The 16,189-nt window shown below is 36.7% G+C and overlaps 1 protein-coding gene across 1 annotated transcript in view; it reads right to left on the bottom strand.

Moving 5' to 3' along the window:
* CAB39L (calcium binding protein 39 like) overlaps positions 1–16,189 on the bottom strand; it is an 82,824-nt gene that overhangs the window by 41,988 nt on the left and 24,647 nt on the right. The window contains 2 exon segments of the mRNA XM_028526326.2: positions 11,037–11,099; positions 11,101–11,206. Coding sequence (XP_028382127.1) covers positions 11,037–11,099; positions 11,101–11,206 — 169 coding nt within the window.

Raw genomic sequence — 16,189 nt, 5'->3', positions numbered from 1 at the left:
GCTGGGAAGCACAAGAATGATATTTAGCAGGGCCATTTCAGTATCGTCCTGTTCTGGGGTTAATAGGCTGTGAGGTATTGTGCAGTTATTAAGTAGCCTAACATACCCTTTCAGAGTTGAAGACAAGCAACCCTATATTATAGACATAATTCTCAGTTTTCTGAGAGTTATGCTTTGGGCAAAGCATAAAGGAATGTTTGACTCTCTTCAAGTTATGCCTAAAAGATACCCTGAATTTACCTTAATGTGGAAAGAAAATAAGCCTCACTTAACAATCCCTTTTATATGCTTAGAGGCTAAATACCCTGTTCACATATCATGCAAAATTTAATTAAAAACCTAACAAGAATTTTAAAGTTTTCCATGATAAATTCTTATACTTTAATACATATTTAATTAAAACTTCCTAAAAGCATATAGAAGATACACGCAATAATCTCACAGAGAAAAGAAGGTAGCAGCAATGATAAAACCCACCTATTTCCATTTTAATGAAATGCAAAATATTTAAAGCATTTTGCACTATAATTCTCAAGTTCAAAAACAATAAGGTTGACTATTATTTTCATTTCATATTACTTATTGTCACAAGTTGATTGACCATTGGGCCTATCAGTGGAAACGAGGTACCTTTTTCTTTCAGGAGCGCATTCAGTACTGTTCTGGAACTGGAATTTTAAAATGGGAAACCCTCTACAAGTATACATTCCTGGCTTGTCTGAAGTCAAAATTTAAGCGATTCCTCTATCAGGGGACCCCTGAGTGAGTAAGGTAGTCCCACAGCATCCTTTAGGGTCCCTAATATTTTTCTAGGTAGATATTTGGGATACCTAGTTTTCAGACAACCCCTTCCCTAAAGCTCCTGAGCAATATCAGTGATTTTCTGAGCTGACCCAAGTTATTTAAAAGCAGCACTCTCCATGGGCTGCAACAGATGCTGTGGATTGTTGCACCCATGGGAGCTCTCCACTTGTTACAAGTTGACAGTCTCCAGTATGAGGCCCATGCTCTCCTTCTGCCACAGGGCCTGCATAAACAGAGACGGTAGCAATGCAGAAAGTACTCTATTGATGAATGCTGCCTGGAAAGGTTTTTCGTTCACTACACATGAGTGTTTCATCAAAGAAATAGGAATCGGGAGGGAGTTCTGCTAGTGGAAGCTCCTTCAAGTTCTAAGGGGAAAAAAAACTTAAAATAACTTAAGAACTCAATAATAGAAGAATATAATATGGTAGAATTCCTCCAGCACATGTATATAATGGATACTGTCAATAAATAACTTACATTCTCTTTCACACACACACTCTTACACTTGAGTATGTATATATTATATATTCATAGATATACCCTAACATTTATGTGCATAATAAATGCACAAAACTCAAAAGATTATAGCAAGCATATACAGTAAGTCCTCACTTAACACTGTCAATAGGTTCTATGACTTCAAGTGAAACAACATATAATAAACCAATTTTACCATATGCTAATTGATATAAACAAGAGTTAAGTCCTTACAGCATCTCATCAATATCAGAATGAAACAGCATTGAATGAAATGACATTATTCAAGGACCTGCTAAACATACACATGTACATATATACACATAATACACAGATAAATATAATTGCAGCATTATTATAGAGCATATAACTGAGCGGAACAGAAATAAACTAGCTAGGATTTTACCCAAAAGAAAAAAAGCAGAAAATTGCAAATAAAAATAAAGTTTAAATTTTAAAGGATTTAAATTTATTTGTTTATTTGAGAGAGGGGAAGAGAGGGAGAAAGGAAGAGAAACATTGATATGAGAGAGAGACATTTATCAGTTGCCTTTTGCACATACCCCAACCAGGGACTAAACCCACAACCCAGGCATGTGCCCTGACTGGGAATCGAACAGGTGATGTTTTGCTTTGCAGGATGATGTCCAACCAACTGAGTCACATGTGTTAGGGCAAAGAATTTAAAATTCAAAAAATTATTTGAAATAGTATATACTCTTTCATCTCTCCTCCTAACAATTCTGTTTGACAGGACTAAGTTTTGCATAGTCTAAGTATATGCTTTAAAAACAAATGTGAAAAAAAAACCCCAAAACAAGTATGATGTTGATAAACATTTTAGTATGAATGGAGTTAAAACACACATACAATGGCAGGGATGTGAGACAAATCTGCCAGCAGCAGCTGCATTTACTATGTGCTGTTGTATGCTGAGTACTTTACATACATTATTTCTTTTTTAAAAAAATTATTTATTGATTTTAGAGAGACAGTGAGTGAGGGAGGGAGGAGGTGAGAGACAGAAACATCAATGTGTTGTTCCATTTACTTATGCATTCATTAATTGGTTAATTCTTGTATGTGGCCTAACTGGGGGTCAAACCTGCAACCTTAGTGTACTGGGAAGATGCTCTAACCAACTCTTACACATTGTAAGGCTAGCTCACATTATTACACACACATCACACACACATTATTTCTAATTTTCACAACTCCACAAAGCAGGAATTATTTTCTTCATCTTGCAGATAAAAAAATCAAGCTCAAAGGTAAACTAACTTGCTCAAGGACATAAAGCTTGTGAAGTGAGAGAGAGAGAGATGGAATTCAAACCACTTCAACCATGCTGATTCTCACAGGGGGAATTTTTAAAAAATGTGGTTGTAAGAAATATTTTTTGGGAAAGGACAATTCCTAGATAATATCATGACAAAAATATAAACTAACAATGTTAAAACATTATGACTAAACTGAGCAACAGTCATCTTGGAACTCAAAACAAAAGAGGTTCATCTAAGAGATTAAAAACAAAAGCCCAAACTAGTGTAAAACCAAACTAAATCCAAACCAAATAAACAAACAAAACCCCTTGAAACCATTAACTTAAAAAAAGTGACTTATGGTCATTGTTACATATATTAACCATAGAATTTTGGAAAAATAAAGAAAATTGGCATTTCCAATGTTGTTAGCATACTAAAAATCTTGTTAAGTTCCTTAGATTGCTAAAGGACTTAAGTTCAATGAAAAGTGTACTGATACAAATCAAAACATTAGAATTTTTTGATTCAATATTGCACTAAAAATTAAATTGGGCTGAACATATGATAGCAAGATATTATCATCAAGTATAGTTTATTTTATTAAATGTTGAAAAATCTTTGGGAAATTTTCTGAAATACATACTCATGTATTTTCTTTTTCCTCCACTGAAGGTCATACTATGTTTATAATTATTTGGGAAGTCTTATTTTTTTTTAAAGTAACTTGTTTCCATGACAGCAATCATTAGATAAAGAGAAAAAACAGGATGACAGTATCTGTTAATAGAAAACATCTCCATAGATGCTTAGGCACAAACATTTTGCTAGAAAGAAGTGGAATAATCCTCTGTATTAAATGTCATTCTTCATAACTGGTGCACTAAGGCCTCTCTTACCATGTGCTCTACATATACTCTTTTTGGGCGTGGGGTTCTTCTGCACCCATTGTACTATTTTGTTTTGCTGGGTAAGAATGAGAGGCCTGTGAAATGGAAAAGTCTCCTGGGGTTTCACAGCACTCTGAGCTTCTGTCCATGTATGCTGCCCTCCGCCCCTTCCCTCCACCCACCAGTCAATTCTTTTTTTTTTTAATCATTGTTCAAGTACAGTTTTCTCCCCCCTACTCCCATTCCAGCCCACCCACCCAACCCTCCCCTCTTCCCCCCCATTACTCCCCACCCCTAGTTTTTGTCCATGTGTCCTCCAAATTTGCTCCTGTAAACCCTACCCATTCCCCCCTGAAATTCCCTCTTCTCTCCCCTCTGGCCACTGTCAGACTATCCCCTATTTCTGTGTCTTTGGTTATATTTTGCTAGTTTTTTGTTTTGTTTTGTTGTTTAGATTCCTGTTAAAGGTGATATCATGTGGTATTTGTCTTTCACTGCCTGGCTTGTTTCGCTTAGCATAATGCTTTCCAGCTCCATCCATGCTGTTGCAAAGGGTAGGAGCTCCTTCTTTCTTTCTGCTGCATAGAATTCCATTGTGTAAATGTACCATAGTTTTTTGATCCATTCATTTACTGATGGGCATCTAGGTTGCTTCCAGCACCTAGCTATTGTAAATTGTGCTGCTATGAACATCGGGGTGCAAAGTATTGGTGTTTTAGTGTTCTTAGGATAGAGTCCCAGCAATGGAGTTGCCGGGTCAAAAGGCAGATCCATTTTTAGTTTTCTGAGGAAGTTCCAAACTGCTTTCCATAGTGGTTGTACCAGTCTGCAGTCCCACCAACAGTGCACTAGGGACCCCCTTTCAGTCAATTCTTTTTAGAGTCTGTGCCCAACCCTTTCTTCTCTACCTTTTCCTTCCTTCCCTTTACTCTTTGCTGTTCTTTTTAGTTTTCTTCTTCCTTTCTTTACATCTTTGTCTTCTCCCTAATTCATTCTTCTTCCCTTCTCTTTCTTGCCCTTGCCCTTTTACATCTATCCCAAACTTTAGGCATGGGCTCTTCCTCAACCCTCTGATTTCTCAGAGAGAATCTAGGGAACAGGTAGGACTGGATGGAGACATGTTGAAAACTTGAGCGGGCTGGTGACCATCCTCCCTTCAAACCCAGATTCTATTCCATAGATTTATATTTTATGTCAGAAGTAGCTCAAGCTTTTAGGGGTGATGGCACTGCATCAACTTTGCTCTGTTGTCTCACTCAATTCAGCCCTGGTCCCAAACAAACCTGCACAACCTGTTAGTAAAACAAAAGTACCACAGTAAATGTCATGCTCAAATAGGATTCTCTCTGACAGTTCATGTCAATTCAGTTTTCCTGTTTCATTATATTTCCAGAGATCTTGGTTCCTTTTACAGGCTTTTTCCAAGACAGCTACTAAGCCTTGCCTATCATTTAACCAGGACATCTTTGACGTTAAATCCACTCACCAGTGTTTTCTTTCCTTAATCACAGAAGCCCTTGAACTGCCCAGCCTGCAGACCCTGCCTACATGTGGAATCCACTACATTCCTTTCCTTTCACCAAGTTTTCTTCTCCTAAGTTCCCCCTTCTTCCTGCTCCACTCTAACCTCATCCCTTCCTTGAGTCTTTCTGATCTCTGACACTCTCTCACACTTCCTCCAACATGTGACCCAATATACTGTTTAATAGATTTTAGGAATCTTCTCAGAAAAGGCTGAGTAAATCCTACTCTATAGATAATATTTACTTCTCCATAGAGCAAACTAGTGCTTACACTTTTCTCTGCCTCTGGAGAGCTATTAAAAACAATTTATCATTTGCTCAACTTTCAAATAGTTTACAGAAATAAGATTATTGCTGCAATCTTATTTAAAGCAATAAGATTAAAGTATACATTAATATTATTAGTATATGAACTACATCAATATTGTTAAATATGTATTTATGATACATAAATCAAAAGTCATACATGGGTTACAGTTAAGTAATAATTAAGGATAAAAATATAGATATATTTATATCTCAAAAAGTAGAAGTAAATTTGAAATTATGTAAATAGAACAAGTAAATTGCTGAAATACTTTTAAAGAAATAAATTAGATTATGTACATTTAAATGTCATGATTTTATAATCAACTTGAAAAGCTATTTTTTCCATTTTTTAATTGTATCTTTTCCATTACCATTTAGTCCCCTTATACCCTTTCCCCACAGCAATCACCCCACTATTGTCCACTTCCATGAGTCTTCTTTCCTTTTTGCTCAATCCCTCCACCCCCTAACATGCTCTCCGCCTTACCTGTCATTGTGCTCTCTGTGAGTCTGTCTCCATTTTGCTTGTTAGTTCAGTTTGTTTTTATTTTCTTGAAGTATTTTTAATTGATTATGCTATTACAGTTTTACCCATTTTTTCACCTTTATCCCCCCTCTGCCCTGCCCCCCTCCAGCATTCCCCCAACCTTAGTTTATGTCCATGGGTTGTACATATAAGTTCCTTGAGTCCTCTGTTTCCTATACCAATTTTTGACCTCTCCCCGTCCATTATATGCCTACCAATTATGCTTCTTCCCTGTATCTTTTCCCCCGATTCCTCCCTTGTCTCTCCCCACTGAAATCCCTCCATGTTTTCCATTTCTCTGATTCTGTTCCTGTTCTAGTTGTTTGCTTAGTTTTTGTTTTCATTGTTTTTCTTGTCTTTTAGGTTCATTTGTTGATAGTTGAGAGTTTGTTGTCATTTTAGTGTTCATATGTTTGATCTTTTTCTTAGATCTAAGTCTCTTTAACCTTTCATATAATAATGGCTTAATTATGGTGAACTCCTTTCATTTGACCTTATCTGGGAAGCAAATTTATCTGTCCTTCCCATCTAAATGAAAGCTTTGCTAGATACAGTAATCTTGCCTTTCATGACTTTAAATACTTTTTTCCAGCCCCTTCTTGCCTCCAAGGTTTCTTTTGAGAAATCAGCTGACAGTCTTACGGGAACTCCTTTGTAAGTAACTCTCTCCTTACCTCTTGCTGCATTTAAGATGTTCTCTTTATATTTAATCTTGGGTAACTTAATGATGATGTGCCTTGGTGTGTTCTGCTTTGGGTGTAACTTCTTTGGGACTCTCTGGGCTTCCTGGACTTCCTGAAAGTCTATTTCCTTTGCCAGACTGAGGAAGTTTTCCTTCATTATTTGTTCAAATAAATTTTCAATTTCTTGCTCTTGTTCTTCTCCTTCTGGCACTCCTATAATTAGGATATTGGATGTTTCAGGTTGTCCCAGAGGTTTGTAAGTCTCTATTCACTTTTTTGAATTCTTATTTCTTCATTCTGTTCCAGTTGGATGTTTATTTCTTCCTTTTGTTACAAATCATTGCTTTGAGTACTGGTTTCCTTGCTGTCACTGTTGGTTCCCTGACTATTTTGCTTTATTTCATTTTGGGTATTCTTCATTTGTTTTTTCATTTTTCTACCAAACTCAATCAGTTCTGGGAGCATTTTGATCACCAAGGCTTTAAATTCTCCATCAGATAGGTTGGCTATCTCCTCATCGTTTAGCTCTCTTTCTGAAGCTTTGTTCTGTTCTTTCATTTGGGCCATATTTCTTTGTCTCAGTGTACCTGTTAAGTTGTAAGGGGGAGGGGCCTTAGGTGTTCCCCTGGGCAGGGCAACCCTCTTTGTTGTGCTTTGGCACTGCCTGTGGGGGAGGGGTCAGAGAGGGAACAGTACAGCTCACCTGCTGGTCTCGAGTGCATTTTCCAATGGACTCTCGTGTGAGCCTGGGAATTTCTCTCACTGTGGCAAATCTGGCCATAGTCCACAGTCAGCTCTGAGGCTCAGTTTTGCTTTCAGCCAGCCCTGCCTATCCAGTCAACTGCCTCACCTTGGTTTCTCTGAGCCTGCTTGGCCCGCATGGGCTGCCCTACTGGTCTAGTTGTCCTGGTTGATTTTTTTCTTTAATTCCTTGGTTGTCAGAGTTCCATGAAGTTTGATTTTCTGGTGCTTCTGGTTGTTTATTGATTTTGGATCGGCTGTTATTCTCCTTTTGGTTAGGTGAGGAAGCAAAGGGTTTCTACCTACACCTCCATCTTGGCCTGAACTCCCAGTTTGTTCATTAGATTCTACATATAAGTGAAATCATATGGTATTTGCCTCTCTCTGACTGGTTTATATCACTGAGCATAGTTCTCCAGGTCCATCCATACTGTCACAAATGGTAATATTTTCCTCTTTTTTACGCCTGAGTAGTATTTCATTGTATAAATGAACCATAGTTGTTTTACCAACTGATGTACTGATGGACACTTAGGTTGCTTCCATATCTTGAAGGTTGTAAATAATACTGCTATGAACATAGGGATGCTTATGTCCTTACAAATTAGTGTGTTCATTTTCTTTGGATATATTCCTAGAAGTGGGGCTGCTGGGTCAAAAGGGAGTTCCAGTTTTAATTTTTTGAGGTATCTCCATACTGCTTTCCACAGTGGCTGCAACCAACTGGCATTTCCACCAACAGTGCAAAAAATGTTCCCCTTTCTTTCCATCCTTGCCAGCACTTGTCTGTTGATTTATTGATTATAGCCATTCTGACACATGTAAGATTATATCTCATTATGGTTTTAATTTGCATCTCTCTGATGGCTAGTGATGCTGAGCATCTTTTTATATGTCTATTGATCATCTGAATTTCCCTTTTAGAGAAGTGTCTATTTAGGTCCTTTGCTCATTTTTTAATTGGGTTGGTTATTTTTTTGGTGCTGAATTTTGTTAAGTTCTTATAAATTTTGGATATTAACTCCTTATCAGATGTTGGTGAATACGTTCTCCCATTCTCTTTTAATTTCATTGATGATTTCCTTTTTGCTACGCAAAAATGTTTTAGTTTGACGTAGTCCAGTTTGTTTATTTTTTTCTTTTACTTCCCTTGTCTGGGGAGATATATCTGATAAGATATTGCTACAAGCCATGTCTGTGATTTTCCTGACTGTTTTCTTCTATGACTTTTGTGGTTTTGGGTCTAACATTTAAGTCACTGATTCATTTTGAATTTATTCTTGTGTGTGGTATAAGAAGGTGGTCTAGTTTCATTTTTCTGCACATTATTTGTCCAATTTTCCCAACACTATTTATTCAATAAACTATTTTTAGCCCATTGTATGTGCTTTCTTCCTCTGTCAAATATTAATAAACTATAAGGGTGTGGGTTCATTTCTGGGCTTTCAATTCTGTTCCATTGATCTATATGCCATACCATGCTGTTTTGATTACTATGGCCTTATAGCATAGTTTCATATTAGGTAAGATGATTCCTCCAACTTTGTTCTTTCTCAGGATCGTTTTTGCTATGTGGGGCCTTCTGTGGTTCCACATAAACTTTTGAAATATTTGTTCTAGTTCTATGAAATACATCATTGGAATCTTGATAGGAATTGCATTGAATCTATAGATTGCTTTGGGTAGTATGGATATTTTAATGATGTTAATTCTTCTTATCCATGAACACAGTATTACTTTCATTTATTTGTATCTTCTTCAATTTCTTCAGTGTCTTACAATTTTCTGAGTACGGGTCTCTTACACCCTTGGTTAGGTTTATTCCTAGGTATTTTATTCTTTCTGAAGCAATTGTGAATGGGATTGTTTTCTTCATTTCCCTTTCTGCTGTTAGTTTGTTACTGGCCCATAAAAATGCAACTGATTTCTGGATATTGATTTTGTATCCTGCTACTTTGCTGAACTCATTAATCAGTTCTAGCAGTTTCTTGATGGAATCCTTGGGATTTTCCATGCACAGTATCATGTCATATGCAAATAAAGACAGTTTTACTTCTTCCCCTCCAATTTGGGTGCCTTTTATTTCTTCTTTTTGTCTGATTGTGTGGCTAAGGACTTCCAGTACTATGTTGATTAAACAAGGTGAAAGCAGACATCCCTGTCTTGTTCCTGATCTTAAGGGGAATGCTTGTAGTTTTTGCTTGTTGAGTATGATGCTGGCTGTGGAGATTTCATATATGGCCTTTATTATGTTTAGGTATATTCCCTCAATTCCCACTTTGCTGAAAGTTTTTATCATAAGTGGGTGCTAGATTTTATCAAATGCTTTTTCTGCATCTATTGAAATGATATGATCCTGTGGTTTTTATCCTTCATTTTATTTGGTGAATCACATTTATTGATATGTAAATGTTATACCAATCTAGCACTCCTAGAATAAATCCCACTTAATTATGGTATATGCTCTTTTTGATGCACTGCTATATTCAGTTTCCTAATATTTTGTTGAGGAAAACCTTATTTTTTCAATCACGCTGTTATGTCACCAGCTTAAAATACTTTTGTAATTCTTATTTTAAATTACCTTCAGAGCCTATTTGTTAGATACTGAATAAATTCAGGGTCCATTTCACTTATTTTAAAACTTATTTTTTATTATTGCAATAATTATTATTACCAAAACCCAAAACAGTTCTAGCTAACTTGACTGCCCACTTAACCCCCTAATCTGGATGTCAGATAAATTTTTGCTGTTTCTAAAAATTTTATCTACCCTCAAAGAATAAAGATTTGCCATGCCTTTGAAAAGTGAACATGTTAACAAACAAAGATGCCTGTTTCAAAATACACTGAAGTTCTAAACAATGGCAGGATCATAAGAATAAGTACATGAGTTTTCTAACATAGAAACCTTGAAGGGGACATTATTCATTGAATGTATAAATGCTAGTATTTTAGTTTACAAATTAGCTCCACTATCTTCAAATATGCTCTCTGGCAACTTTTTTTTTGGTTAACTTTTTTTTTTCAAACTCACAGAAACAGAAAGTAGAAAGTGTCTATCAGTGGCTGGAGGGAGAGAGAAATGGAGAGTTGTTTAACAGACTGGCTGTATGATAATATGAATATATGTAAGTACTAAACTGTACACTAAACAATGGTTAAGATGGTAATTTTATGTGCATTTTATCACAATTAAAAATGTTTTAATTTAGAAATTAAGTAAGGTTAAATTTAACTTCAATATAACAAAGTAGATAAAAAGCTTATAAGAAAATATATGATTATTAAAAACCACAATTTATTAATATTTTGTTTTATCATGTGGAAATTTAAAATTACACTAGTAAAATATTATGATGTCCTTCATAGTCAAAGATGTAGTTTTCCACCTCCCTTCATTAACCCAATTCCTTTTCTTGGAGGTAAACACTACTACTATTTCCCAGATATCCTTCCAGAGGTATTTAATGGATATACAGCTTAAGTGGAAGCATATACCCTTTGTTTTTAACATAAATAAAAACATAATATACAGAGTACTACATTTTCCCCTTTTCATTTATACACTGAAAGTCATTATGTATGAGCTTATGACAGTATTTTGAGATTTTTTTCCACAATGTGACAGACTGGCTTAATAGATTGCATTCTATTTACCAATGCCTCTTATGATCTAAAGCTCACACAGTTGGCTATGCTCATGCCTAAGAAAAATAATTTTCTGCTTTTTAAAATTAAATTGCTTCTTTAGAGGCCAATTGACTTTAACTAAATGCTGAAACTAAATGACTTAGCTTATTAAGAAAAAAAATTACCTTAAAAGTAGCAAAGGCATCTGAAGCAATATCACATGTTGACAACTCCACATACTTAAAAAAAATCTCTGAATTGATTAGAAAAGAGGATGATTTTGGTAAGCGATTCATGTCGAATACATTCTCTCAGCATAATTCCACTACGTAAGGCAATCTGTGGGGCTTCATATCTAAATGATAAACAAGAGATAAAGAACTCTGTTATCCTATTAACAAAATAATATAATAGCATCCAAAGAACCTTTCCAATATTGCTTTAATTGAAGCATAGATAGCATCTGTCATAGTTCATACAAACATCAATTGTTCAATAACCACTGAATATCTATGATGTGTCTGATACTATTCCAGATGCTGGGGATACAGCAGTAAGCACAAGATCAGTGGCTTCCTAGTGTTCGTATTTTAGTGAGATTATGTCTAGGGATAAAGAGGTAAGCTATAAACAATAAAAAGGTAATTTTGTATTCTGAGAAGTGCTATGAAACTAAAGACAAGAAAATAGTGTGACAGGCCGAGCCTGTCATGATAAGATTGGTTGCCCTTCAAACCCTGCACTCAGTCAGCAGTCAGAGAGCAGTGCCAGTAACCATAGGCATTTACTTTACTGGGGGAAAGCCTCTACCCCCCAACTCTAATTTAGCCCCAGATGAATACTGCATGACTGTACCTCATTATAATAGTATAAAACACACCCCTGGGAGGAGACTTAACATGCTAATGAGACATGTGACACATGAAGTTGTACTGTACAAGCACCAAAGAGTCTCACCTCTACATGCTTGGTGTCACACTTAGATGTCATCTTTCCTGCCTAAAATCTTTTAAAACGGCTCCCTAGACTTTGCTTGAAGAGCAGCGTCATCCTGTTTTTTACTTTTACTGATTTTAGCGACAGGAAGGGGGAGAGAGAGAAAGAGACAGACAGATAGACATTGACTTGTTCCACTCATTTATGACTGGTTAATTCTTGTATGTGCCCTGACTGGGGATCAAACCCACAACCACAGCAAATTGGATCAACACTCTAACCCACTGAGGTACCCGGCCAGGGCAGCATCTTCCTCCTTTCTAAGTGTTATCTCCCTTTGGGCACAAGGCTTTAATAACCCTTCACCAGAGTCCTAATTCTATGAATACTCTCTTGATTTTTATCTTGGGACTTCCCAAGAACTCAGGGGCTGGTAACAATAGGTATATTTAGAGTATAACTAATACTTAGTTAACTTCACTTTAGATTGAGTGGTCAGGGAATGGGCAAATTGTTCCAAACAGAGGTAACTAACTGTGCAAAGGCTCTGAGGTAAGAACCAGCTTAGTAAGTTAGAGAAGGAGAAGGCCAGTGTAGTTGGAATTCAGAGGGAAGAGCAGTGAATTGTGTGAAATGAAGCAGGAGTAGATAGAAGGGCAGGGGCCAGATCACCTACAGCTCTTGTTACCCAACATAAGCACTTTGGTTTTTAAGTGTAGTAGGAAGCCTTTGGAGAGTTTACAGTAAGAAATTAACGTGACCTGATGCATGCTTTGAAAAGATCACTCTGGCTACCTATTGTAAAATAAACATAGAATGGGCTGGAGAGCTATAGTGGAAGCAGTGAGACATACATCATTTCAATCTGACTAGGATATTGGTTTTTGATAGTTTATTGCCTATTACATAAAGAAGTGTTCCATAAGTTAAGTTTATCCTAAGTGTAAAATCCCAAGAACAATATCCTTAGGTTTGGTAAAGAATAAATATTTATCTCATTTATTCTATTCTACTTATGGATAAAATTCCTAAGGGCAGGGACCATGATGAACATTGGATTTCAAAAACCACCCAGGAACTAGACATGATGATTTCCATTGGCAGCATGGAAAAAGGCTTGGAGAGTGCAGGAGCTGAGATTGCAGCTTGGTGGAAAAGTCCAAGCAAGAGATAATTAGAGCTAGAAATTTAGTGGTGATATTGGGAATGAAGAGAGTGATATTTTTAAAATATTTCATTATTTTCTGATTCAAAGTTTATTACTTGAAAATTCAAATATTTTTAGAAATGTATAGTATGAAAAGAGAGTGTACACCATAATCTCTCTGAAAGAAACCATTATCAACATTTGGTGATGACTCCTTTGGTTTATATTCTCTATTACAATGATTCTTATTTTTTAACCTAGATGTTAAACCCATTCCTTCACTGCATGTTTTGTAGATACCAATTATTGTTGCTTGCTATGTACCAGGTATTGCATTCATATCTTTACTAATGTTTTTTCATTTATCCTTCTAATAATACTGAGGACCAAGTATTATTCTTACCATTTTACAGATGATAAAATTGAAACTAAGAGAGGAAAAGGCTATTGTTCAAGGTTATTCAGCTAATAAGTGACAGAGCCAAGTTTCCAACCCAGATCTGTTTCTGAATTTCATGTGTTTTTTTACTATTAGTATATCTTTCATAAGATTTGGGGCTGTTTAAGTCTGAATGGAGAGGGAATTATAGAAGACTCTGAGGAGAGGGTAGATAACAAGAAGCATAAGTGGAACAGTTGCACCAGAATCAACTTGTCACCATTTTCTACTTTAGTGTGAAATGCTAGAGAATTAGCTCTTTGTTAAAGGTCAGAATTTTGTACTGAATTATCTTTTCTGAAGATGTGTAAAAATTTAGCATATAACTTGATTGGTCGATCTACATTATAGATCGAATCATGATGTTATTTAGAGATATGATAGTAACATGCTATATTGAAGCTAAGTCTACCCATAATGAGTACAAGACAGCAAAGAAATTGATACTTGTCCATCACAGAGAATCTGGCCCTGGCTGGTGTGGCTCAGTGGATTGAGTCCCAGCCTGTGGACTGAAAGGTTGCCAGTTTGATTACCAGTCAGGGCACATGCCTGGGTTGCAGGCTTGGTCCCCAATTGGGGGCATGAGAGAGGTAATTAATTGATGTTTCTCTCCCTCTCTTTTTTCCTCCTTTCCCTTCTCTCTAAAAATACATACATACATAAAATCTATTTCAAAATCTAGAGAGAGAGAGAGAGTCATATCATTTGGATATAGGTTACAAAACATGGTATAAAGGATTTGGAGCCCAAATTTCATGAAAAAATTATGAATAAAGACTTCCTCTAAAGGAATTTTTCTCTTGGTCCAGGTAAGTGACATTCCAGGATAATGAGAGAACCTGAGGATGAGAGGTCACTAAGCTTCTCTTAGTGACCCATAGAATCATGACCAGCGAAGATGTTCCAGAAGTCTAATATTAAAAATAATAAATTTCTCCTAATAATCCTTTTCAAAGTTTTTATTACAACAGTTTTTGACCTATACAAAAGTAGAAAGTACAAAGAAACATCTGTACCCATTACTCGGCCTTAAAACCCATGAATATTTTGCTGTTTGTTTCACATACCTCCCAACACCACCCCTCATTATTGTTGTGGCTGAAGTATTGTAAAGCCTTATATAATGTCATATCAACCCAAACATTTCAATATACATCTCAAAAATAAAAAGATAATGTTTTAAAGATTTTATTTATTTATTTTTAGAGAGAGAAAAGGAGGGATAAAGAGGGGGATTGAAACAACAATATGTAGTTGCCTCTTGTGCGCCCACTACTGGGGACCTGGCCCACAACCCAGGCATGTGCCCTGACTGGGAATTGAGCTGGAGACCCTTTGCTTCACAGAACAGCACTCAATCCACTGAGTCACACCAGCCATGGCTAAAAAAATAATTTTTATTGTACATAATCACAGTGTAATTATTACACTTAAAAATGAACTACAGACTGGCAAGATGTCAGAGGAGTGAATGAAAGTCATACTGACCTCCACCTAGGACCAATCTGGAATTGTAACTAAATTGTGGAGAAATCACCTGGAAAAAACATCTGAACAATAATGAGAGAGAAACTTTATAACCTCAGATGGAGAGAAGAATCAACTTCAGAACAATCTGACTGGTAAGGAGTCCAGTGGAGACTCAAGAGGGCAGGTTGGGCACCCACAGGTGGTAGCGTCGGAGGGATAATTAAGTGGCCAGGTGGATACCCCTGAGAAGAGTGGGTCTAAATCCTAAGCTGGGATTCCCAGTCTAGAGCACCAGAGCTCAAAAAGTACTCAGATAACAACCAGGGGTGAAAAGCGGCAGGGTTGCTGTCTGCTAGAGGCAGATAGCTGGAGACACAAAGAGTCATTTAAAGGGCCAATGCACAAATTTTCATTTGCAGCCACTTACCCTGGGCTCCAGCAAAAGTGGGGGAAGAGACACCTGAAAAGAGACTAGGGATGGAGTCTTTGGGGACAGAACTGAGAGAGTAGACACCAGGATCCAGGTGCTGAGCCATTCCCCATAGGCAGCAGCCATCCTGCTCAGGACTACTCCCCTCCAAGTACCAGTAGCCTGAGAGGAAACAATAGCCCTGACCCCAGGAAGGATTCTGCCCTGCCCTATGGGGCTTAAGCCTGACTGTTGAGTTCAAAGTGACAAGATTAACAACTGAAGGAGGCAGCCACAGACACTAGATCCCTAGTAGTGTCAGAACAGGTTGCCTAAGGTCAGACAAAGTCAACATCTGACAAGACTAGAGGTGGATCCAGAAAAAAAAAACCAGTAGTAAATACTAGAGGATAACAAGATGAAATCCACTGTGGTCTCCTCCATGATTTGCGATATTTTCTTTCCTGCATAACTATTTAACATTCATTTCTTGTCCATCAAGTTTGTGCATATTAAGTCACTAGATTTTATACTATAGGTTACTTCCATTCACATATTTTGCCTCTCCTTCCCCTTACTCCATTTTATCTTCTTCTTTCCTCTCATTATTTTCCTTTTAAATTTTGTTTTCTCTCTTGTAACAACTTGTTTCCACCCATACTCTATTCCTTCCTTGCTCAGACACCCAAAACCAAGTTTCTTGTCAATGGTCATCTCACAGTCTTTTTCCCCCCTATTAAAGTACCTGTGTTTTCTTTCCACCTTTAGCAATCTCTGCTAGTTGGCTGTGGATAGAGTAGTTGTTGTTGCATTTTTTCAATTTTATCTCCAGATCTGCACTAATTTTGTATTTTAAATCTCAAATTTTACTGGTCCCCCTCCTACCTTTTTTTTTTGGCTCAATTTTTTTAACTTTGCCCTGTCTTAGCCTGTT

This window comes from Phyllostomus discolor, chromosome 11 (genome assembly GCF_004126475.2).
Source record: "Phyllostomus discolor isolate MPI-MPIP mPhyDis1 chromosome 11, mPhyDis1.pri.v3, whole genome shotgun sequence".
NCBI lineage: Eukaryota > Metazoa > Chordata > Mammalia > Chiroptera > Phyllostomidae > Phyllostomus > Phyllostomus discolor.
The sequence above is the reverse complement of the archived record's forward strand: the minus strand, read 5'-3'. Positions and strand labels throughout refer to the sequence as shown.